This window comes from Malaclemys terrapin, chromosome 4, assembly GCF_027887155.1.
Source record: "Malaclemys terrapin pileata isolate rMalTer1 chromosome 4, rMalTer1.hap1, whole genome shotgun sequence".
In the NCBI taxonomy this organism is placed as follows: Eukaryota; Metazoa; Chordata; order Testudines; family Emydidae; genus Malaclemys; species Malaclemys terrapin.
Window position 1 is genome coordinate 110,513,616 of NC_071508.1, and position 25,871 is coordinate 110,539,486.

General features: G+C 50.8%; 1 protein-coding gene across 1 annotated transcript; it reads left to right on the plus strand.

The window, feature by feature from the left end:
- Nucleotides 1-14,504: 14,504 nt before the first annotated feature.
- VRTN (vertebrae development associated) lies at nt 14,505-25,221 on the plus strand. The gene is made up of 2 exons (XM_054027383.1): nt 14,505-14,655; nt 21,810-25,221. The coding sequence occupies exon 2, from the start codon at nt 21,811-21,813 to the stop codon at nt 23,845-23,847; it is 2,037 nt and encodes a 678-aa protein (XP_053883358.1). The 5' UTR covers nt 14,505-14,655; nt 21,810; the 3' UTR covers nt 23,848-25,221.
- The last annotated feature ends 650 nt before the right edge of the window (nt 25,222-25,871 follow it).

Here is a 25,871-nt window from a genome sequence, read left to right on the forward strand (position 1 = left end):
GGAACTATAGAGTCTCTGTACCGCGAGGCAGACAGGCGCCGCTGGGACCATAGAATTCGACTGCTGAGATAGAGCAGTTCCGGGAAAGGGAGGGAGCGGACGCGGTCAACGTGGCGGCAGGCAAGGCAAGTCCCATACCATAGACATCTCGCCAGAGCGGCTAGAAGGGCCACAAGTCCTCTGCTGCTGCTCCTGTTACACTCCCACCCAACGGATAAGAAGATACCGCAGCCCCACACAGTCCGGAATCACCACCACCACCGCGCCCTATAGCATAGCGCCCTCTAGCGCCACTGTTTGCAACACTGGGGAGAGCAGCGCTAGCGGGCACAGCGCCCCCTAGCGAGTCACCACATGGCTCCTTGTAGCACCTGGACTTTCTTTGGGTCTCCCCTCCTTTTTCCAGTCCTCCTTCTTTTCAGAAATACATTTCCCCTGACATATCAGGCTCATGCTCAGATGAATTATTCAGGGAAGTCTGGACATGATAAAGGAGATCTTTTTGAGTTATGGTAGAAATGTGCAGCTCTTCTAATAATATTCACAGAGATTTGCAACATACAGTTTTCTTCACTCAAATCCCTTAAAACACATCCTGCTGCCAAGCCTAGTGTTGTGAATAGTACAGCCAGAGAATATAACTCTCCTATGGTCAATTCCACGTGAACTGCATCGCGTGTTTGCACTGTGAGCCCCTTGTACAAAGATGAACATGCAGTGATTCCACTTAAAGAACAATAAAGAAGTAGGAATATAGGGCAAGCTTACACTGATTGTCATCTTTTTATCTCTTACATTTTTCACAGCTGAGTCACTCTCTGACAACCTACAGCAGTTACATATCTTTCCCAGAGAAACCAAAGAAATCTCCATCTAGCACACAAAGCTAAGGCTGAGAATTTCTCCCCTCTACAAACAATTCAAGTTACCATGACATTATATCTGGGAATTTAAATGTTCCCATTTGGCTAACACCAGTCAGGAACTTCCCAGTAATAATTCTAACACCAACCCACAAACTCCTCTACCCTGATGTTCCAGCACCAGCTCCTTACAAACAGGAAGTGGTTTGGCCAAACCCTATCTCCTCAAACAAAGCCTGACCAAACTCTCTGTCTGACCCAGGACAGGTACCATCAATGTTATGGCTTGCCGACGCAATCTAAGTCTGCTGCCGGTACAACTCTTCTCGGGAGCTTCCCTGGCTGCACCAGTCTGGAGACCAAAATGTCTCGTTAAGCTCAACGCAGGGATGCTAGTGGTTCTCAAACTTGTATTGGTGACCCCTTTCACACAGCAAGCCTCTGAACGCCATTATAAATGTTGGAAACAAATTGGGGTTCGGGGTAGAGGCTGACAGCTTGCAACCCCCCACGTTATAACCTCACAACCTTGAGGGGTCATGACCCCCAGTTTGAGACCCTATGACATATACATTCTGGGCTGTTGCTGTCAGCAAAGCTTTCTGGTGTCTCCAGTTCAAAAATGGACACTACCACTTGTTTTTGGGGAGCAAGGAGCCACAGAAAGACCTGACCCTCCCCATGAAGATCCCCACTGATTGAGAGAAGGCCTCTGCAAGTGGCAAGCATTCCTCTCAAGTGTGTTACTGCCAGAGGGGCTGAGGAAGGGAAGGAGAACAGCAGGGTTGCTGACTCGTGGAGTGGGAATAGAGGGGGGCCTCAGAAGTTTCAGAGAAGCATCCCCCCATGTAACCAGAACCTTTTGTGATGTTGCTCTTTACAAACAGGTTTCTCTTTCCAGGATCACACAACCTGGGGCAAACAGCATGTTGGCCAGCAAAGAAGACATTAGACTAATACACAGTAGCTAGGTGGTGGTGAACAGCATAATCCCACGTGTGTCCCAAGATCCTGCGATGAAACCCCCTATTATAAAGGATAAACACAAGAGGTCAGAGTGGAGGTTGGTGAAAGAGCAGAAGGGGGAGGCATAGTGAGACTGATGCAAAATGGGGAGGGTCTGTGGTAGGAAGGTGAAGTAGGGAGCAGAATAGGGTCTGTGTTGGAACCTAAGTTACCACTGAGTTTCCTGGCCTTTCAGCGATCTCATCTTTAATGCTGGAGTCAGTTAAAATTATTGTTTTTGCAACTGTCATCTTAACTCTGGGTTAGGAAACCTTTTTGCTTGAGGAAAATCTGATTGTAAAGGGATTTGAGCCCCTTTGGGCTTGAGGCCCTCATTTCCTCCCAATCACTCCTCACACTTGGCCCTCTCTTTGTATCCCTTCTCTCACTGCGCCTTTGGGCCTTTCCTCGCACACACACAACCCCTGTGCCCACAGCAGGCTCCCTTTGGCCACACATCAGCCAACCTCACTCTCATGTCCTGTCCAATCCCTCCTCGCAGCTCATTCCTCTTGGCTGCTTCCCCACACTCGTCTCTGCTCAGACACTAGCTTGTCCTGAGCCTGATCAGTTTAAAAAGAAACCAAAAAAAAATCAGACTCTACATAATCAATTAAAATGCACACAATCCGCCTCCTTGCAAATATCACTCTCACCATCCCCTGATTCTCATCTCAGCCCCCTCCCACCACAAACTGCTGGGATTCACAGCTTTATCAGTCATATTTAAAGGTCAAGCTCCAAAGGGCACAGACCATCTCTGTCAAACACTGAGCCCACTAGCATGGAATGTTATGGCTCCTGGTGACCATATTTCCCCAAAGGGAAAATGGGACACTGCCTGGGGCTAGCCCAAGGGTCCCCCCTGCCCACATGGGGCCAGCCCACCCTACTCACCCTTTCCACCCATGCGGGGCCAGCCCAGCCCGAGCTGCTCGCCCAAACCCTCCCTCCTCCCGCATGTTCCTTCCTGCCCCGCTAGGGGTTGCACCCCCCTTTTCTGGCAAAACTGGACATTTGTCCCATTTGTTCTTGCCAACTGATCATCAGTTGGCAAGAGCAAATGGGACAAATGCTCAGTTTTGCCACAAAAGTCCGGGACAGGGCTTATAAAAGGGACTGTCCCGACCAAAAATGTATAATCACCCTAGTTATGGCTATAACATCACAGAAATAAATGTCCGTCATTGCCACAAAAACTGAGGATGGCAGCCCAGGGCTAGTTCCACCCCTTCGGAACAGCAGTCTGTAAGAGGTGACATTTGTGAACCATGTCATGTCAGTAATCACCGGAATTTATCTGCCTCGCTCTCCCTCCTCCTAGGAAGATTAAGTGGCTTCCCAGCCGGGACAGAATATTCATGTCCGGGTTGTTATAAACTGGACTCCACTTTGAATTCTTGGAAGCCAGGGGATCTGACACACATATACATGCTGGGCTGCAATTGTCTATTCCAACCCCTTTCCCACCACCCCTTTGTCCTCCCCCTGCCTCATACAGCACCTGCTGTGAGCTCCATTTAGTGTATCGGTTCCAAGAATTTCCCCAGCCCTTCCTGACACGGCCAAGATCAAGAACAAAAGAGGAGCGCATACTCTGGGCCTCTCTATCAACTCTCTTCCCCCTCCCCCCAGAGCCCGTGTCCTAGACAGTCGGAGCCGCTCTCAGCACTGAACATTTACATCTTTTATGACACCCTTCCCACTTCTCACACTTCTTCACCAGCAAAGGCTGTGTCCATTCCAGGACGTGCCTCGGGGCAGGGCTGGGGAGGGGAGTGAGTCCTGGAATCAGATTTTCTGGGGATACGCTGCACTGTTTACACCACAGGCCATTTCATATCTGCTGTTCTGGCGACAGGCTCCAAAGGATCCTCTCTGCACAGCAGGGCGCTGGCTGAGGGATTTGCTATTGATTCGGAAGTTAGAGAAGGAAGAGCTCTAGTTGGCCCCAAGCAGCTGACCCCCTCCCTCTGTGTATAAGCAGGGCTTTGGCCAGTCCAGTTCTCAATGAGCCATGAGATAAGGCTGCCACTCCCTTCTCTGTGCAGAGCTTGACTGATCTCACCATTCAGAAATTGCCTGAGATTCAGCCTGTATTTTCTTAGGTTTCAGTCCATCCTGTTGCTCTCAGTTATAACCCCTTGCATGCCTCCCACAATCCTCCTACCTGTGCTCCCCCCTCAGCCCGATGTTCCATACCCAAGCTAGACAGATTTAGCTCTATTCAACTTTCCTCATCAGTCAGTCTCTCAAGCCCCTGAACTATTTATTCTTGTTGCTGTTCTCCAGCTCCCTCCAGTTTGCGGGTACAGTTCTGAATGCAGCACAACAGAGGCAGAGCTGTATGGACAGTGACTATACGTTCTCTTTGACAGAGTGACAATGGCTTCTTTAAGGCCTGGTCTACACTATAACTTTAATTCGGATTTAGCAGCTTTAAATCAAATTAACCCTGCACCCGTCCACACAACAAAGCCATTTATTTCGAAATAAAGGGCTCTTAAAATCGATTTCTGTACTCCTCCCCGATGAGCGGAGTAGCGCCAAAATTGATATTGTCATTTCGAATTAGGATTAGTGTGGCCGCAATTCGATGGTATTGGCCTCCGGGAGCTATCCCACAGTGCACCATTGTGACCGCTCTGGACAGCAATCTGTACTCGGATGCACTGGCCAGGTAGACAGGAAAAGCCCCGCAAACATTTGAATTTCATTTCCTGTTTGCCCAGCGTGGAGAGCACAGGTGACCACAGATAGCTCATCAGCACAGGTAACCATGCAGGCCGATAATCGAAAAAGAGCACCAGCATGGACCGTACGGGAGGTACTGGATCTGATCGCAATATGGGGAGAGGATTCAGTGCTAGCAGAACTTCGTTCGAAAAGACGAAATGCCAAAACTTTTGAAAAAGTCTCCAAGGGCATGATGGAGAGAGGCCACAACAGGGACTCAGATCAGTGCCGCGTGAAAGTCAAGGAGCTCAGACAAACCTATCAAAAAACAAAGGAGGCAAACGGTCGCTCCGGGTCAGAGCCGCGGACATGCCGCTTCTACGCCGAGCTGCATGCAATTCTAGGGGGGGCCGCCACCACTACCCGACCTCTGACCGTGGATTCCGAGGCGTGGATAATCTCATCAGCTACACCTGAGGATTCTGCGGACGGGGACAAGGAGGAGGAGGAGGAGAAGGAGGAGGACGAGCTTGAGGAGCGCACACAGCACTCTGTTCTCCCCAACAGCCAGGATCTTTTTCTCAGCCTGACTGAAGTACCCTCCCAACCCAGTATCCAAGACCATGACCCAATGGAAGGGACCTCAGGTGAGTTTACCTTTTAAAATATAAAACTTGTTTTAAAAGCAAGCGTTTTTTAATGATTACTTTGCCCTGAGGACTTGGGATGCAATCGCGGCCAGTACAGCTACTGGAAAAGTCTGTTAACGTGTCTGGGGATGGAGCGGAAATCCTCCAGGGACATCTCCATGAAGCTCTCCTGGAGGTACTCCAAAAGCCTTGCCACAAGGTTTCTGGGCAGTGCAGCCTTATTCCATCCTCCATGGTAGGACACTTGACCACGCCATGCTAGTAGCAAGTAATCTGGTATCATTGCATGACAAAGCCTGGCAGCGTATAGTCCCGGTGTTTGCTTGCATTCATGCAACATCCATTCTTTATCTCGCTGTGTAATCCTCAGGAGAGTGATATCGCTCATGGTAACCTGATTGAAATATGGGAATTTAATTAAGGGGACAGAGGTGGCCGTTCCTACTGGGCTGTTTGCCTGTGGCTGAAAAGAAATCCTTCCCTGCAGTTAGCCAAGCGCGGGAGGGGGGTGTGTGGAATTGGCCCTGAGCTTTTTGCGTTTGGCTAGCAGGGATCTTCCCTGTTACCAGCCACGTGGTGGGGGGAGGGATAAAGCGATCATCCCAGAGACTTGGATGGGGAGGGGTTAGTTTGTTTTCTGCTGCTGAAGGATAACAGGAAAACCGCAGCAGTCAACGGGCTTTGCTTGGTATGTGGGAAAGGAGGGCGCAGAAGCTGAAAGACAATGGCTTACCATGGCCGCATGCAAGCTGAATTCTGTTGCCCAGACCTGCGTCTGTGATCTCTAACACCAAAGCCACAGGCACTCAATATTAAGATGGAAAATGCGACCTTGTACTGAAATCACATGTGCTATGTAATGTGAATAGTGTTGTTCACCATGAAAGAGTATAAGCATTGTTCTGTAAAATGTATCATTTTAAAAACTTCTCTCCTTTTTTTCAACCCTCCCTCCAGCAGCTGCAAATTTTTCAAGCCTCCCTCCTCCGTCCCAAAGGCTATCTCGGATAAGGCGGCAAAGAAAGAGGACGCGAGATGAGATGTTCTCGGAAATAATGGAATGCACCCGCAATGAAAGAGCTCATTTGAATGAGTGGAAGGACATGGTATCTAAATATAGGAAAGATGCCAGTGAACGTGAGGTTATGAGGGATGCTCGAGATGAGAGGTGGCAGGCTGCAACACTGGGGCTGCTGCGTGATCAAACGGACATGCTCCGGCGTCTGGTGGAGCTTCAGGAACGGCAGCAGGATAACAGACTGCCGCTGCAGCCGCTGTATAACCTCCCTCCCCCCTCACCATGTTCCATATCCTCCTCACCCAGACGTGTAAGAACGCGGGGGGGGAGGCTCCGTGCACCCTCCCACTCCATCCCAGTGGATAGCCCAACCAAAAGGCTGTCATTATATTGAATTTTTTCAGTGGCCTTTTACTTCCCTCCTATCCTCCTCCCAAACCTCACCCAGATTACCTTGTCGGTTCTCTCCCTATGTTTATAATCAATTAATAAAGAATACATGATTTTTAAACGATAGTGACTTTATTTCCTTTAAAAGCAAGCTGTGATTTAAGGGGGGAGGGTGGTTTGCTTACAGGGAATGAGTCAATCAAGGGGGCGGGTTTTCAACAAACAGAACTTTCACACCGTAGCCTGGCCAGTCATGAAACTGGTTTTCAAAGCTTCTCTGATGCGCAGCGCTTCCTGGTGTGATCTTCTAATCGCCCTGGTGTCTGGCTGCGCATAATCAGCAGACAGGCGATTTGCCTCAGCCTCCCACCCCGCCATAAAGGTCTCCCCCTTACTCTCACAGAGATTGTGGAGCATACAGCAAGCAGCAATAACAATGGGGATATTGGTTTGGCTGAGGTCTGAGCGAGTCAGTAAGGAGCGCCAGCGACCTTTTAAACGGCCAAATGCACATTCTACCTCCATTCTGCACTTGCTCAGCCTGTAGTTGAACAGCTCCTGACTCCTGTCCAGGCTGCCTGTGTATGGCTTCATGAGCCATGGCATTAAGGGGTAGGCTGGGTCCCCAAGGATAACTATAGCCATTTCAACATCCCCAACGGTTATTTTCTGGTCCGGGAAGTAAGTCCCTTGCTGCAGCAGTTTAAACAGATTAGTGTTCCTGAAGACGCGAGCGTCATGAACCCTTCCCGGCCAGCCCACGTTGATGTTGGTGAAACGTCCCTTGTGATCCACAAGTGCTTGCAGCACCACTGAAAAGTACCCCTTGCGGTTTATGTACTGGGTACCCTGGTGCTCCGATGCCAAGATAGGGATATGGGTTCCGTCTATCGCCCCACCACAGTTAGGGAATCCCATTGCAGCAAAGCCATCCACTATGACCTGCACATTTCCCAGAGTCGCTACCTTTCGTAGCAGCAGCTCAGTGATTGCTTTGGCTACTTGCATCACAGCAGCCCCCACAGTAGATTTGCCCACTCCAAACTGATTCCAGACTGACCGGTAGCTGTCTGGTGTTGCAAGCTTCCACAGGGCTATCGCCACTCGCTTCTCAACTGTGAGGGCTGCTCTCATCTTGGTATTCTGGCACTTCAGGGCAGGGGAAAGCAAGTCACAAAGTTCCAAGGAAGTGCCCTTACGCATGCGAAAGTTTCGCAGCACTGGGAATTGTCCCACACCTGCAACACTATGCGGTCCCACCAGTCTGTGCTTGTTTCCCGGGCCCAGAATCGGCATTCCACGGCTATAACCTGCCCCATTAACAGCATGATCTCCAAAGCACCGGGTCCCACGGTTTGATAGAATTCCATGTCCATATCCTCATCACTCTCGCCGCAGTGCTGCCGTAGCCTACTCCTCGCCGCCTGGTTTTGCAGGTTCTGGTTCAGCATAAACTGCACGATAACACGCGAGGTGTTTACAATGTTCATGACTGCTGTCTTGAGCTGAGCGGGCTCCATGCTTGCCGTGGTATGGCGTCTGCACTGTTCACCCAGGAAAAAGGCGTGAAACGGTTGTCTGCCGTTGCTTCCCTGGAGAGGGGGGAGGATATACCTAGAACCACCCGCGACAATGTTTTTGGCCCCATCAGGCTTTGGGATCTCAGAATTCCAATGGGCGGAGGAGACTGCGGGAACTATGGGATAGCTATGGGATAGCTACCCACAGTGCAATGATCCGGAAATGGACGCTAGCCCCGGTACATGGATGCACACCACCGAATTAATGTGCTTAGTGTGGCCGCATACATTCGACTTTATACAATCTGTTTCCAAAATTCTAATTATATAAATTCGGATTAATCCTGTAGTGTAGAGTGGTAGCCGTGTTAGTCTGTATCAGCAAAAAGAATGAGGAGTACTTGTGGCTTCTTTGCAGACACACTGCATTGCAAGCTGCCTGTCTCCACATTCAGTCTCTTCCAGACATTCCTGCTTCCCAGGTTCCCCCTGCCACTGAGTAGCTGAGTTTGGGATTATCTTCCTCCAGACATATCAGCAGAAACTTTCCAAAGTTGAGTCTTACTCTGCTGTTTCCTGCCCACGGGTCTAATCTCTAGGCCCTTTTATAGTTCTCTGTATTCCCTGAAGTTGGCAGCTGCCAACAATTTAGTGTTATCAGCAAGTGTCATAGCAGGTTGTTCAATCCCCCTTCTGGATCATTAATGAGGAAGTTAAATATAATTGGGCCTATTATTGACCCCTGCACTCCCACCCCCTTTGTCTCCCTCTTGCTCTCAAGTCTATGTGTATAGGTTGGTGCCTGTCATCCTAGTATCTGAATGACTTTGCTTCTTCTCACCCATTCACTATGCTTGGATTAACATTCCTCTTCCAGGGGGCCAAGCAGCCTTGCTCTCCTCTTCCAAATCTCTCCTTGTGGTTCACAGTCTACCACTAACCTCCGACCCCTGCTCCTCCCAGTGCCTACTGGTAGCCCCTGTTCCTGGGAAAGGGGTAGCAAGGAGATCTTCTGAGACCCACCCAAAGAAGGCCTGGACTGTGAGGCTCCATGAGAGCTCTTGGCACAAGCATGGGAGGAAATCAGTCACCAAACTCACATGAGGTCTCCGCTGACACTGGGGGTGGAGGACGTTCACCAAGTCTCCACTGTGGGTAGAGTTATTAGTGACACAGGAAAAGCAAGGGGAAAAGCAGCCCCCATCTCCTTCCACAGAGAGCCTGCTGGGGGCTGAATGCTTTTATGTGCATGCGGGAGGGAAGGAAAGTGTGAGGGGATCAGAAGAGAAACGCTTTGATCTTGACTTTGAATCTTTGGCAGTTCCCAGAACTCCCCCTCCCCCACCACCTGCTGCCAGGAGTTTGCCCAGCATTACAGGACATGGGCTGGGATAAGCTGGCATCTCCCCCTCCTGTCCAACAGCAGGGAACTGAGCTGTGTGCATCACAGTCACCTCTAGGGACAGCCCCCCCAGAGCAGGAAACAGAGCCCAGGACCAGGGTTAAATCAGTCCGATGGCAGGCATCCTGTGCAAAAAAGGGGTGGGGGAAAAGGGAACCCAACTGGGCAGGTACCTTGAGCGAGGAGGGCAGGGAGCCTAAGAGTGCAGAAGCCCTGAGCATGTCATTGGAAATCAGAGGCAGTGATGAGAAAGCCATTTGGGTCCCATCTCTATTATCCCAGGGCAGGACTGTCCCTCTTGTACACGGACCAGTGCGTTTTCTGCTCTGAAATTACTCAAGTAATGGGGCCTCCCCCTCCTGCTCACCTTTCCCTGGAGGGACAAGTCTCCCCCCTGAGCTAACTCTCTGACAAGGGTTTCCCCTTCCTTCTTTCTTTCATTGCATCCCATTACCCTCAGTCCCAGCCCCTGGTATCACCCTAATTAGTTCTTCTCCCTCCGGAAGGGTTAACACCTCTGATGTTAGTTATCCCTCCTCTCTAGTCCTTACTTAACACAGCTACACAGATTTAGCTCATTAAATCTTTCCCCATAATTCAATTGCTCTAGGCCCTGAGCCTTTTTGTTGCTCTTCTCTGAACTCCCTGTATGTAACTCAGAGGTGCCCACAATTGAACACAATATCCCACCAGAGCTGTACAGAGAGGGGCTCTCACCCCTCTGTCTCCTGACCTGGGGCCACCGCACTGACCTGACCCAGCTTTTGGGGCAATCTGCAAACTCTACCCTACTTGCTGCAAACTCTGCCCACTTCCCAGGTTTCAGCTTCCCTGCAGAACAGCACATGAGTATCAGGGGAGAAGCCAAACCACGAGAACAGATGTGCAGCACCCTCAACACCCATAGACTTCCATGGGAGTGGAAGGAGCTCAGCACCTTGCTGGGCTGAGCCCTGAGAAAGGCAAAGAACAAAATCTATTCTTTAGAGAAGGGCTGAGTGAGACATGCGCTGAATCCATTCAGATCAACTCAGGCCAAATCCACAGCTAGAAGAATCACCCGAGCAGCAGCCTGACCCACCCAGAACAGAGCCTGGCTCTAGCTGTGACACACAGAAGATTGGGCAATTATATGACATCCCACAGCCCAGTCCAAAATCAATCGGTCTCTGTCTTCCCCTGAACAATGCTGGAGTCAATGAGTGACTCGGACTTGCTCAGCCCAAGCTCCGTTCTGGAGGGTCCCCTATATCTGATCCTGTGAGGGAAGTTGACTCTGCATTGGAGTTGGTGGGTGGGGGGAGGAAAGTGCTTTCTTCTTATTTGGGGGAGAGTGTGGAATGTGTTAAAACATGCCCCCCCTCCCCTTTTCAGGCTCTGTCAGAGTCATCACATTCCAGTGACACAACTACAAATGCTCCTCCTTTAACAAGAACCCAGCTCTATGCCCTGCGGACACTCCTCCCCCATTTTAAAAACACCAGGGAGAGTTACAAATATCTATTGAAAACTGGACCAGTTTTCTGCACAGAAATGCTTGTGCCGATGGCATAGAGCAGACAGGCCTGACTTGCAGCACGGCAGAGAACCCAGCATGAGAAACTGAGCCCAGATGGAGTCTGCGCCCCCTGTCCCAGGGCTTGTTTGAGGAAGGATGGGCTGCAGCAGGCAGGTTAAAGCACAACAGCTAAACCACAAATGTCTTCATGACCTACAGCAAAAAAACCCAGCCTCCTCAGAACCAAGTAACAGAGAGCAACAGTGTCTCCCCCTGACCTGGCCCGGGGACCAGGCGGCACCAAGCACAGAAAAACACTAACTACTTGTTTATACGCTGCAAGCCTGTGTGTGCAGTGATCTGCATAACAGAACTGCTCAGGGGTGTCTCTTTGTGTGCTTTCCAGCTCCCATGTTAATCACTGATCCAGCTGACTCTGGATTTACCAATGTCCCAGCGCTGTGAGCCCAGCCTTGCAAATAAAACCAAAATGTTATAAAGAGAAGGGTGCATGAGAACATCGTTAGAGTGTCTGTGGGTGTAAGTGTGTGTAAGTGCTAGGGAGAAGGGAGCCAGCCAGGCTGCCAGGGAGAGGTGATTCTGACGGTCAGGGTGCTAGGGAGAAGGAAACTGGCTATGCAGCTGCCCAAGGTGTCAGGGAGAAGGGGGTAATCTGGCAGCTGATTGGGTTCCTCTCCCTCATTCACTCTCTTTGAAATGACTCTTCCGTGTTTAAGAATAGTGAGCTCATTGGGCATGGATCCAAGTTCTGAGTGAGCAGCCAACCCCTGGAAATAGGGGCTGCCAGGGTTCGAAAGTAGATTGGGTCATAGTCTTAATTGGAGGGATTGAGGAGAGTGACTAGCAGCTGGGAGATGGGGCTGGTCACAGAACTAATCTACAGGGAGTCCTGCCCTGATTCTCCTGCTGAAACCTCCTCAAGATGCTTCTGGAGTGAGAAGTGGCAGCTGAGTGAGATGGGAGGAGAGTGGGGGAGAAAACAGGAGTGAGACATAGGGGGGCTGGAAACACTTCTCAAATGTCCCTCATTTTAAGGATCCTAACTCATGTTTAGCCCCAAAGTTACCTATAGGCCACACAACTTCACAAATTTGATTCCCCTCCCCCACCAATTATTGCGGACCATTATTACATGAGAAATAAAGAATCACAAAATGGAGGTTCCAGAAAGTGAATTATGCTGAGAAAGGATTGCTACAGCATGTTCGGTATCTGCATCAATAACTATTTTGTGCCTCTCACTTAAGGTCTTCGTCACACACCACATCCCATGCTTGGGCTTTGGCAGGTCAAAAGGTACGGGACTGGGTTGGGGTCTGGGGCTAATCCTGGGAGAAGGGGGTGGGTGGAGACTAGGCCAGAGTAAAGGGTTTGTTTGGGGGCCAGCAGAAATTACACGTTGGCTAAACAAAGATGGATGCATCTGAAAACTGGAATAATGAATCGGTTGGGGATAACCTGACACCAGGACTCCTCTCTTCTTATTGCTAATACCTGCAAGAGAAAACGTGATGTATGCTGGGCTTCCAAGAACACTGGGGTCCATTGTATCTGCCTGCCCTCAATAACAAGCACCAAAGCTCAGGGCCCCATTTTGAGGCAGTGGATAGTCAGTCTCTCGCTCTCTCGATTAAGCATTTCAAATACGAGAACTTGTTTAAACTTCCCTCATCTGAATTGTCCCAGTCCAGAGCCTGGACGCTGACTGTGCAAATGACCAACCCACTACAAATGCTGCAGGAAGCAGCCCCTGGCAGAACCAGAGTCCTAGGAAATTGACATACCATTCATTCCTTTGCTGCTTTTTCCACACAAATCCAAACAGGGCATAGGAGACAGACGCTTTGGAGAAGCCAGTGTGGAAGAGACATAGAGGGCAAGACTGCAGGGGCTTCAGGAGGGCTGGCAGGAGGCAGTGGTTAGATTAGGTTAGACCACAAGGTATCAGAGGGCTCGAGAGGCTGTGGGACTGGCAGAGCTGTAGGTGGAAGAAGAGGGTAAGCTTTGGAATTTCAGGGTCTCATGGGAGGTCTTAGAGGCTGCAGGGTCTTGCTGGGAGGACTTAGACTTTGAGGCAGTTGGTTTTAGGGGCTGGGGGATAATGGAGCAAAAGTCTGATGGGTTTTATTGTTTACACAGATTCATGTAAGGCCCAAGGAATGTGATGAATCTAATGTGCTGGGAGGGGCTGATAAGGAGATTTTTGGGGCCAAGAGAATAGGTAGAGGGAGAGAGCTGCAGCAGGCCAGAGCTAGTGGGAGGGGGGTGGTTTTTGAGGGCAAGAAAGCAGTGAAGGGGGGGACCAGTCCAGGTGTCAGGGAGAGTGGGGGGAAAGAGGCTGATGGTAGAAGGGTGGGGGACAAGCTATGCGTATAAGCAAGCTTCCAGGAGTAAGGGGCCAGTGGGTAGAGCACCAGAGCCAGGGGGAGACTGGTAAGGTCGGGCTGTAGGAGGCAATAGGGCCTGGTGGTTACAACAAGCACATAAATCTGGATGATTCTTTCTGAAAGGCAATGCAGCTGAGACTTGGGTTTGCCATATTAGAACCAGGTTCTATTCCTTATCTGTAAAATGGGGAGAATGAGACTTGCTTGTCTCACTGAGAAGAATGTGAAGCCTTGCTCATGAATAAGGGTTGTGAAATGCACAGAAATATAAACAGCCGAGAGTGAAAGAGGTATGACTTCAACTCCAGGAGTCCTGGCTCCCAGCTCTGTGCACCTTCACCAGGGTATTTTGTGGAGGAGGGTCTGTTTCCCACAATGTTTAGGGCAAGCAACAGACTGGGTGGGCAGTGGCAGGAGACCTGCCTGGGGAAAGATAGGCAGGCCAGAGAGTGGGTGCGGAAGGGTGATAGCTAGCAGGCCAGGTAAGAAAACATTCAATTTTTCTTGCTCTGAGTTGATGGAACAAGAGTAGAAATCAAATCCAGGGCTGATCCCTGGGCAAGAAGTTTCTGGCCCTTTGATTCTCTTTCTGTTGTAATTGTAGAAGCAGCAGGAGGGTGTTGCAGGGGCTGAGGCGGAAGCTGTTGGGGGTCCAAGCCAATCAGTCTGTATCCAAGCTCCCTTCCCAGTGTCTGAGTTCCCCACATGGCTCCCAGCTACAGGCAGAGCCCTTCCTGAAGGCTTCTCTGCTTTTACATTTTGCTTTTGGAACTGAGATCTTCCCAGCTTCTTCTTGTTTTTCTGCTCACGTTCTGGAAGGTGTGAGAGCACATAGTAGTGAAGGTGCTGGCCCTTTAAGAAGTCCTGCTGGCCTGAGTGTCTTGAGACAATAGCCATTATCACTTTAGCTTTGGAAGTGACCCCTGAATCTGCACTCCTTTCATCTTGGATACAAGAGCACTTGAGGATGGACTATTTCCTGGTGGGGGAGGGGAGGAGCTGAGACCCCTTCACACAAGCCAAAGCCAATCACTCCAGATGGTTCACTCCAGATCTGAAACCAGTTCCAGTCTGAATGTGGGACCCAGCTGAGAAAGTGGAGCCTGCTGCGCTTCCTGCTGCAGGATTTAAATGTCCAGGGAACTGCCTTGCAGAGGGAGCAAGGCAAGCAGCAGCCGCCGGGGATTGGCTGGTGTGAGCTCTAGTGCTCTGCCCAACAAGCAAGGTGAGTCCAGGGGAGATTCCCAAAGCCCAGCCCTGGCTCAGGAGGGAATCTTCATTCCAAGGGTGAAAGCCAGGCGTGGGCCGGACTGCAGGAAGCGCAGCCCAGGTCAGCAGGGTCCAAACGCTTCGGGCTTGAGTAGAGGGGGAAGCTGTGCAATCACCCCCGGACGCGGAGCAGCTGCAGGGTGGTGCCCAGGGGGCTGCGGCGGCTACCAGGGAAGTCCCTGCCTCACCCACTCTCTCTATTCCCCCCCTCCCCATAACTCCCCGCCGGCCCCAAGCCCTGCTCTGGAGCCGCCACCTCCCCATGCGAACTAGGCCTCCCAGGGCAGTTTCACTGGCTCCTCACTCCCCTCTTGGGGGATGGGGCCTCTCAGCCCATCTCTGGAACGGAGCGTGAGGAACCTTTGTATTGTCTCTCCATGTGGACTTTGCCCCAGGACATAATTGTCCAGAAAATGCCTTTCCTCCTTTCAAGGACAATAAACCCGGTTTCTTCCCCCCAATCCCCCATACATAGTTCCTCCTTCCCCCTCCCCCACTGCCTTCTGGCCATTTGAAACCCCTGCATGTCTGAGGGTGAAAAGAGCCCCCACTAGTCACACTTTGTCTCCCTTAAATTCCACCTCCCCACGCACACGAGCTTCCCTGTGCTGCAGCAGGGCCAGAGAGCTACCAGCAGAGGGAACCCACAACGCTAGTCACAGGGCTGTGTTGTCATCCATGACATCACAAATAAAGCTGCCCATGAATTGGAGTAGAGCCTTCCACATCTAGGGCCCAGCTTCCAATCTGGACCCATATGGGGCTAATGGTGCAGAGGGAACTGGCTGGTTTAGGGAATGGGACACAGGGCCTCCCCCCTTCTCTGGAGTTTCAGTTGGACCCCAGGACATACATGAGATATTAGTGGATTTTTCAGACCCTTCCTGAGCCCATCTATCTCCTAGTGAGCATGGGAGCTGAAGCCATCAATATCTGTGCAGCATCGGAACTTTGATTCTTTTTTTTTTTTTTGGTCAAGGCTTCTAGTCTTCATGGCTGTGAGAAACTTTCCAAACATGATGTCATTTTCCTGGGCTTGCAGGCAGCTCCAGTGCTGTCACTGCTGCTTAGAGCTTACCCAAGCATCCATAAAGGGAAGTTCACAAGGCTCTGTTCAGCTTCACTGCAGCTGTGGGCAGCCCTGGTGCCTAGACTACAAACATGGCTTTGACATAGTGTAATACATTTAAAGGGCTTTTCACTATCTCAGTTAAGCTAACACAAATGGAAAAATGCCCCAACTGAATATTGGGTCAAATTCACATGGTTGCTGTTTGAGGAACTGAAGGCGTTTATGGGTGTGTTAAGATGAATGGGGCAGCTCACACCTTAGAGCTATTGTGTCGTGCTGCTGGAGGACTCAGGTCTTGTCTACACTAGAAAGTTTTGCCACTTTACTGGGACAGTTAAAGTCTCTGCACCCACACCCCGCTCCCACCCCCAAACCAGGACTGAGTCAGACATAACTATCAGGCCTAGTCTACACTAGAAAATTTTATACCCGTATAACAGTGTTGTGGTTGGGGGGGGAGGAGGTGACTTTTTTTATATCTATTCTATTATAGCCCTAGTGTGACTGCAGTTATGCTGGTATAAGGTTCCTTATATCAGTAAAACATATTTCCCCTCCCAAATTGGAATAAGTTGCACAAGTATAAGTACCTTTATACCACTATAACTGTATCCGCAAGAACGGGATTGTTTTGTGTTTTTACTATCCTGCTATCCTTAAAACGACAAAGCTATCTAGTATAGACAAGCCCTTTACGCTCATGTTTTCAAGCATCTCTCTATAACCATAAGGGATGGAAATGCTATTTTTGCCCTTGAAATGAAAGCTGAGAGTCTGTTGTGGTCATGTGACTCCCAGGGATGACAATCTAGGCACATGCTTATTGTGTCTGTGCCTTAATCCAGCTCTGAGTAGAATAGCAAAGATTCCTTCGTCCCCCCAGCATCCAGGAGGCTTTAGGGAAGGGTGGAATAGTAGACCCTTCCCCTAATGGCTCTGGGTAGGGTGTGGAAAGAGAGCTGCTTCTCCTCTTCCTGCTGCAAAGGAGTGGGCAGTGGCTTCAAATTCATGAGATGCCTACTAGCCAGAGACTAATATGAAAGCTACAGCCCCTGACCAGGGTTCGGGATAGCACCCTAGTGGGAATTCCTGCATGTGCCTCCAGCCCAGCAACTGGAGGCAGGGCTTCTCACCATGCCCCTGGACCTCCCTGCTGGCCACATCCCAGGCTTTTGTGAGCCTCTGGTATTAGGTGTCTGGGCTCCAGGATTTGAGGAATAGGCTATGAAGCTTCACCTCTAGGTCATAGGTTCAAATGTGATGTTGGCCAGTGGTGGTGTATCCCTGGGCTACCCAGCCAGCTGGCACTATGTGTAATGAGCCTGTGACTGAAGTACGGTGCCTAGAGGAGAGGTGCCCAAATCACAAGTGGCCGCCTTGTTGCCAAAGCAAAGGGGCCAAGGAGTCGGACCTTGGGGACTAGTCTCCACAGAGGAGGGCTGGCCACATCTAGAAGGAGGTGGTGGGTGCTGGGAGCTTGCTTTGGTAGAGCTGCTTTGGGGATGAAACCAAGCCCATTGTTTCAAAGCTGGCAATCCAGCACCTTGGGGCAGCTCCAAGCTCCACTCTTCCACCACCCTAGCCCAGTCCTGCTGGATCCCTGTGCTGTCTGAAGCAAGGGGTCTGCATTTGGGATCCATGCAGCAGCCCTTGGCTCAGGCTATCAGCAGCAGGAGTTGGACGTGGTGTGAGAGCAGCAAGCTTAGCCCTGAGGAGTAGGGTTAAAGCGGTGGTTCTCCCCCTTGTCCATACCGTGACCTTGTGTTACTAGAGAAAAAGGTTTGGGACACCCCTTCCATTTCATCATAAGGAAGAGAGGCTGTTCATGACCCCCAAATCAACAACCCACAGTGAGAGCATCTTACTTGGTCTCTTACTCCCTGGGCTGGGAGTGGTGTGGGGGTAGCACATTCAACCTGATGGGGAATGACCACCTCGCTCCCTGGGCTGGGAGTGGAGGATGCAGTGGCAGGATGTGGCAAGTCAAGTCCTGTGGGGTGGGCTGTGTCAGCCCTTGCAAAAGGGTTTCATTGACACACACTCTGCAAGACCCTCCTGAGTGACGGGCAAATCTTGGTCTCCTAACAAACCAACAAACCTAAGGAGCAGAGGTGATGGGGTGGCCAAAACAGGTACAGGTGCCTGCTTCCTCCTTGCCCTGGGGATGCTCAACACCTGCTCTGACCCAGGCCCTGCCCCCACCCCAACCCTTCCTCCAAGCCCCCATCTCTGCCCCACCTCTTCCCACTCCCACTTTGCCCCCTCCCCCGAGCGCACCCCAGCTGTGCTCCTCCCCCTCTCCCCAGCACCTCCTGCACACCGCAGAACAGCTGATCATGGCGGGTGGGAGATGGCTGCCAGCAGATGCTAAGCACCCACTAATTTTTTTCCATGCCTATGAAAGTATGGAGTTGGTGCCTATGAAAACAGGTGACCAAGATGTGTGGCCTGTCTGAACACTGCTTCACAAAGCACCTCTCTGACAGCCTCAGTGAGAATACAGATGTAGCCCTGAGCCCAAATGGCAAACCCAGATGCAACTGTACTAGGACTTGAGGGCAAGTCTGGTTCCCAGCTATGGGGCTTTGTCCTATCTCTGCATGAAGCCCCCTGGACACTTTCCCCTGTGACGATGCTGATGGTGACGTTCAATCCTGCCTGTAATGTGCTAGGTGCTTTCCAGTCATAAAAGAAGGCCGTGTCCTGAAGAGTCCACAATCTGAGACCAGCCAGAACATAAAAACGGCCATACTGGGTCAGACCAATGGTCCAACTAGTTCAGTATCTTGTCTTCCGATAGCGGCCAGTGCCAGGTGCTTCAGAGGGAATGAACAGAACAGGCAATCAAGTGATTATCCCCTGTCGTCCACTCCTATCTTCTGGTGAACAGAGGCTCAGAGCATGGTGTTGCATCCCTGCCCATCCTGGATAATAGCCATTGATGGACCTATCCTCCATGAACTTATCTAGTTTGTGGGTTTTTATTTTGTTGGGTTTTTTTTTTTTTTAAACCCTCTATAGTTCTGACCTTCACAACATCCCTTGGCAAAGAGTTCCACAAGTTGACAGTGCATTGAGTGAAGAAGTACTTTTTCATTTGTTTTAAACCTGCAGCCTATTAATTTCATTGGGTGACCCCTAGTTCTTGTGTTATGTGAAGGAGTAAATAACTCCTTATTCACTTTCTCCACACCAGTCAAGATTTTATAGACCTTTATCATATCCTCTCCCCCCGCCCACCCTCCCCAATCATCTCTTTTCCAAGATGAAAAGTCTTTTTTTTTTTTTTTTCAATTTCTCCTCATACGGAAGCCATTCTATACCCCTAATCATTTTAGTTGCTCTTCTCTTATCTTTTCCAATTCTAATATATCTTTTTTGAGATGTGGCGTCCAGATCCGCAGTATTCAAGATGTGGGCGTACCAGGGATTTATATAGCGGCATTATGATATTTTCTGTCGTATCTATCTCTTTCCTAATGGTTCCCAACATTCAGTTCACTTTTTTGACTGACGCTGCACGTTAAGCAGATGTTTTCAGAGAACTATCCACAATGACTCCAAGATCTCTTTGAGTGGTAACAGCTAATTTAGACCCCACCATTTTGTATGTATAGTTGGGATTATGTTTTTCAATGTGCATTACCAGTACTTTGCATTTATCAACATTGAATTTCATCTGCCATTTTGTTGCCTAGTCACCCAATTTTGTGAGACCCCTTTGTAACTCTTCACAGTCTGCTTTGGACTAACTATCTTGAGTAATTTTGAATTGTCTGCAAATTTTGCCACCTCACCATTTACCCCTGGAAAAGGGAAACCAGTACAGAGGTGACTTGGCCCTAGCATAACAAAACAAAGGGTTAATAATAGCACGGTGGCCTTTGTTTTGTCAAGGTAATGTTTGCCTCACTGCCTCCGGATGTCAGTGTGGTCTATGGACAGAGCACCTGACTAGCAGTCAGAAGAGTTGAGTCCTAGTCCTGGTTTGGATTTCATCTCTGGGGTGTCTGTCCCCCCTTCTGTCTGTCATATCTGTGGATACTGTAAGCTCTTGGGGAAGGGGACTCTCTCCCTCTGACATTTCACAATGCCTAGCACGATAGGGCCCAATTTTGGTTAGAGCCTCTAGGCATTAGTGTTAGACAAATAATAAGGTTACTTGCAGGCATCACAATAGAGGTGAGTCTTCAGCCAGGCTCTGAATGAGGAGAGGATGGGGACCTTGTGGACCAGCTAAGAAAGGATGTGCCATGCAGAGCAGGTGGCATGGAAGAAGGCACAGCTATACTTGTAGGAGAAACAAAGAAACAACATGTTGAGGCTGCATCATTTAGGGGTGTGGCGGGGAAGGGGTGGCTGTCAGAGTGTAGGGCAGATAAATAAGGAGGCACAGGATTATGCAGGACCTTGAAGGAGTGATAAGAAGTTTGAATTTGATATGGTGGAAAAGAGGAGCCAGTGGAGGGATACAAAGAGAGAAACATGTTCTGAGATCATGGAATACAGCTTTAATGGACTGTATGGCGGGGGGGCTATGTGGGTGCCAGGGATGCCAGGAAAGAGTGTAGAGTAACCAAGAGGGGAAATAAGGGACTGGACTGGAGTTTTTGGCTTGTGATTAGAGAAATGGCTGGCTCTCAGGCTGGTATAAAACAAGGAGGGACAGGATTTGGACACAGAGTTTAAGGCCAGAAGGGACCACTAGATCATTTAGTCTGACTTCCTGTATATCACAGGTCACCACCCACACACTACTAAACCCAACAAGATGGCCTGGATGTAGAGAGATGGAGGAGGCTTTGATATCCTGTTGTTAAAGTTTCCACAATGACTAGGGTGTACAGCCAGATCATCCCTGTGCCAGCACTGAGGGGAGGCAACTGGCACTCTCCTGACCCTGGGGCTGCCTCCTCAGCCCTTGGCAGAGGCTAAGCCTCAGCTGCACCCTTTTCCTGCCTCCTCCGCTGCCATAGTGTCTGTAGGCATTGCAACAGCAGGGAATAACTGGACTGTGGGAATGCCTCCTGCTCCTCCCACCCTGGAATGTCCCTGCTGAGGGATTGCAGAGGCCCTTTGTGCTGGCATTATTCATCAGGAGGGCCTTTATTCCAGTGCCAAAGGGCAAGGATGACTTGGGTCCTAGATTCCTGAAATCACTCTTGCTTCATACACTTAGCCCTTCTACAGTGAGTGGCATGTGCCACCTGGTGGCGTAAAGGGAACTACAACCACAATTTATTGCAGAAGTTGGAAGATGTGTATTGCACTGTCATGGTACAGACTCACCAGGATCGGTATCGAGAGCTTTGTTGTTCTTTTCACAGCTGGGATCATTGTCTGAGGCTTCACTCCTTCACCTGACCAGGCAGAGGGAGTGCTCTGAATTAGACTGTCCCATTTATTTGGTAGAAAGCTCCTTGAGAACAGGCTCTGTGTTTCCTCTGTGCTTTGTACAGCCCTGTGTGCAATGTTGCTTTCTAACAAACTCATTCTCACAGGAAAGCTGGTGACTGAGGGGAGTGGCCATTCCCCTCTCCTGGTGCTGTTGTTGGATAATAAAATGAATACACCCTTTTTTCCCTTTGAGATTCCCAGGTTTTACCGTTTGAGGTAAGTGTTGGGCTTATTGTGGGCCTGAGCACAAAGCCAGGCACAGAACAGACAAAGTGTACGCTTTTCCTCTTCACAGCTCTGCCCAGGCACCAAACTCCTGGTCTGCAGCACCCCCTGCTCTTCCATCCTTGCCTCCCGCCCTCAAGCTGTACTCTCCTACACCTTGCTTCAAATCACTCTGGCCAGCCTGTCCTCTCTGGAGGCCATCAGTGCCATTTTATACATTGGCCACAAGAGGTCACTTGAGAGCAACACAAGATTTATCCCTTGCCCATGTTTGTGTGTGGTGACCCAGGATTCCTCCTTTGAATCTGGAGGACTGAGAGCAAGAGCAGCCCCCTTGAGAGTGGGGGTGAGGGGTTGGTAGGCATGGTCTCTGCTGGAGAGCTGGAGCTCACATCATTTGAATTCTTGTCTTGCAGGATGATCCAGCGGCACCAGCTAGTGCAGTCTGTACTGCAGGAGCTACAGGAGGCCACCGAATGCTTTGGGCTAGAGGGCCTAACAAGTGCAGCCCTGGAGGCTGAGAGGACCTTGTCCTCTTTCTCCCTACCCAGCTACTGCGGGAGGCAGTTCCAGGAAGAGTTGGAAGTTGACCGGGTGGCAAGAAGCCTGTATCCGGAGGATGCCCCCAGCAACATGCTGCCTCTGGTCTGCAAGGGGGAGGGGAACCACCTGTTTGAGGCAGCTAGTGTGCTGCTATGGGGGAACCCTAGCCTGAGTCTGGAGCTGCAGGTGCGCACAGTTGTGGAGATGCTGCTGCACAAGCATTACTACCTGAATGGCATGATTGACTCCAAGGTGATGCTACAGGCTGCCCGCTACTCCCTCTGCACCGAGGAATCCCCTGAGATGACCAGTCTGCCTCTGGCCATCCTCGAGGCCATTTTTGATGCTGACATCAAGGCCACTTGTTTCCCTGGCACCTTTGCCAACATGTGGCATGTCTATGCCCTGGCCTCGGTGCTGCAGTGTAACATCTACTCCATCTATCCCATGAGCAACTTGAAGATCCGGCCATACTTCAACCGCCTCATCCGGCCCAGGAAGTGTGGCCCGCAGACCTCCACGCTCCACATCATGTGGTCAGGGCAGCAGCTCTCCTCACAGGTCTTCAAAGCACAGTACTTTGTGGCTGTGGTAGGCCTGGAAGAACTGGAACCCACAAGCCCTCCCCCAGAGCCTCCAGTCCAGCCAGTCCAGACTCTGGAACTGCTGAAGAGTGACCCCCGGCTGACCTACTTTAACCTGTGTGACCGCTACAGCATCACCAAGAGCACCTTCTACCGCTGGAAGCGCCAGTCCCGGGAGCACAGGCAGAAAGCAGCCACCAGGTTTGCAGCCAAACACTTCCTGCAGTCTTGCTTCCAAGAGGGCAATGTGATCCCTCTTCAGCACTTCCGACAAATGTTCCCAGAAATCTCCCGCTCCACTTACTACGCTTGGAAGCACGAGATGCAGAGCATGGTCAATGGCGGCGATACCTCTGCTCCAGCTGAGGCCATGGTGTCACGGGAGCTTCATGGAGACCATCAAAAAAAGCCCCACCCAGACAGGGATGATGCAGCAAAGTCAGAGGGGGGCCTAAGGTCAAAGATCCCTCCCCTGGAGCCCAACCAAGCAGGAATCTTCATGCAAGGAGCCAAGTCATACCTAGAGAAATGCATTGCCATGAACACTCTGGTGCCCTACAGGTGCTTCAAGCGCAGCTTCCCTGGTATCTCCAGGTCCACCTACTACAACTGGCGGAGAAAAGCCATTAAGGGGAACCCCAACTTCAAACCCCCTCAGCCTCCCTCAGTCAGCCAGAAGCCCCTAGTGAAAGGGAAGGCATACCTGCCATTCAAGCCTGGAAATCTGCCTGGCAGGAAAAGGCTGAACGGACACCGGCCAGAGCCCAGAAGTCTCCTCCAGCTCAAACCCTCTCTCTATAACTGGAGAAAGCAGCTTAGAGACATGGCCAAGAGGCATGTCCAGCAGTGGCGGCTGCCATTCTGCAAGTTCCGCCTGCGCTATCCAGGCTTCTCCTCCACAGCCTATTGGTTCTGGAAGAGAAGCAGCCAGCAGATGAACAAGCATCCTCTCTGGACCAGCTCATCCCAACAGCAGAGTCAGGTCATCTCTGAGGCTCCTGGAAAAGCAGAGCCTGGGATCAAACCACAGTCACAAATGGAAGTGGCTCCCAGGCATCTAGACAAGCAGGCATCAGTCACCCCCTACAATGCCACAATCTCAGGCTATGCCATGTCAGAAAGAGCCAACAGCCGGATGTTCGTGATGGATGTGATTGCCACTGCCCAGTTCAAAGCTCAGGCCAAACTGTTCCTGCAGCAGCGCTTTGAATCGAAAACCTTCCCGACCTACAAGGAGTTCAGTGCCCACTTCCCCCTCACGGCACGGTCTACCTACTACATGTGGAAGCGCGCGCTGCATGATGGACTGACACTAGTGGATGCCTGAGGGTGGGCTGCCTGCTGGAACCTGCTCTCTGCTCTCCAGTTGGGAGGGCAGTGTTTGTGAGCTGTGATTCAGCGCGCGCTCTCTCTCTCTCTCTCTCTCTTTCTTTGTGGGTTGCTTTTTTTTTTTTTCCTTTTATTTTGTTTTCCCTTCTGTTTGGCTAGATCTGGTCTCGGGGTGCAGGGACCAGGTCTGCATGTTGCCAGTCCCTGGAGGTGGGGGGAGTGGAATGAGAGCTCTGCTTTGTGTTTGGGTTTATTTCTGGGCTGCCAAGATGCCCCAAAAGAAAAAGGCAAAATGGAGTTTGCCTTCTCCTGGTGCTTAGGCTGGGATACAGGGTGGTGGAATGGGGGAGAGGGAGGGATATGTGACTCTGAAATGTTCCTGTAGGTGCCCTGGGTGTAAATGCCCTAAATTCATGGGCTGACAAGTTGCAGGCCTCCACTCTAAATGCTGTGTGCAGGATTTGCGGGCTCACCTGCCCCAGGTCACTGTCCAATCCAAAATTGATCTTGTTAACGTCAAGATTTTCTTGGGAATGAGGTGTGCCATATGGTGCCTGGCACAGAGATGCCCAGCCTCCTCTGGCACAGAGGTCAACAAGCTCATTCTCACTCAGGCCCCCACAAGTGGTGCTGAGACTGTCCCATGCATGGTGTTCTTAGGAAGAATTCCTAACAGCCCAGCCTTGGGTGGGGGCACCCTGGAGGCTGCACTGACTGTTGGGGAGCAGCCTCCCTGCTTTGGTGTATTCCTTGTTGGTTTAGGAGCAGGGGCTGGGATCTGAGGAGCGGTTTAGCCCAGGCACAGCAGTGACATGATCTGGGGTTTTGTGATTGTATTAGTTCCAGAGGCCATGTGACTCTGTGCCGTCCCTGATTACTCATTGTTCTGCCTCTAGTCACGGGAGATAAGACTTCCTGGCATTCCTTGGTTGACAAGTGGATTGTGTTCTTGTTTCCTTCAGTCTGCCCTTCCTCTCTGGGAATGATCACATGTAGATCTTCAGCTAAGCAGGGACCTGTTGGCCTTGTCCCATTCAAGCCTGTGTCTTGCAGTCCTTCGCAGGCTCTGGAGAAAGATAACTTCCCTGAGTCCTCGGCCCTAGTAGTAAGTGACCTCACGCCTGTGCCCCTCTGCAATCCCAGTGAGCATGTGCCTTTATGTTCCTGCTCTCCAGGAGCATCTATTTCACAGGAGTCTGGTAGGATGCCCCAACCTGCTGCCCACTGCAGGGGATAGAGAGACAGCACCGTGGGCTGGAGGGGGAAAGGGGGGGGTTTCTGCTTTCACTATCTAAAAAGAACTGTGAGTGAGTGGGAGGGTGACTCATGGCTGAGCAGCAGAGCCCTACGCTGAGACAGGGCTGGATGTGCATGTGTGACCTGTAGAAATTTAAAGCAATAAAAACCCTTCCACTCCCAGCCCTGTGTGGTGTCTCTCTTGTCTCACCCCCCCCTTGTCTGACTGAAATGCCTTAATGAGGGTTGTTGCCTTCCTGTTTGTTCTAGAGGAAAGCTGGCCCCAGTGGGGCCCCCAGCAGGATGATAGTTTCTCTGTCTCCAAGGTCCTGTGCAGACAGCACCTGTACAACTTTCCTCCATACACCATCTGCCCTGAGCCTGCGGCATCACCTCTAGGGAGAAGATGGGACTTCAGGCTCCCTTCCCCTCTCTGCTGTAACTGGCCAGGGGGAGAGAAGTTTTGGTGCTTTGAGCACCCACCAGCTCATCTCACTTAACAGCTAGCAGAGAGGTGATGGAAGGCAGAGACAGGGAAGATGATCTAGCCCTTCTCACTACCAGAGGGTGTTGCTCCCTACAGCATAGGGCAAGGACTACCACCTATGGGTTACTGCTGAGCTGGGCCAGATCCAAACCAGTGACCTAGGAACTGATCCAGTCCCTATTCAGAACAGGGGGGGGGGGGGAGTCTCTATATTGACTTGAACGGAAGATGCATCAGGCTCATACAATTAGCCTGCCACTTTCCCCTTCTAATAATGTTAAAAAATGAGCTGGTATTTG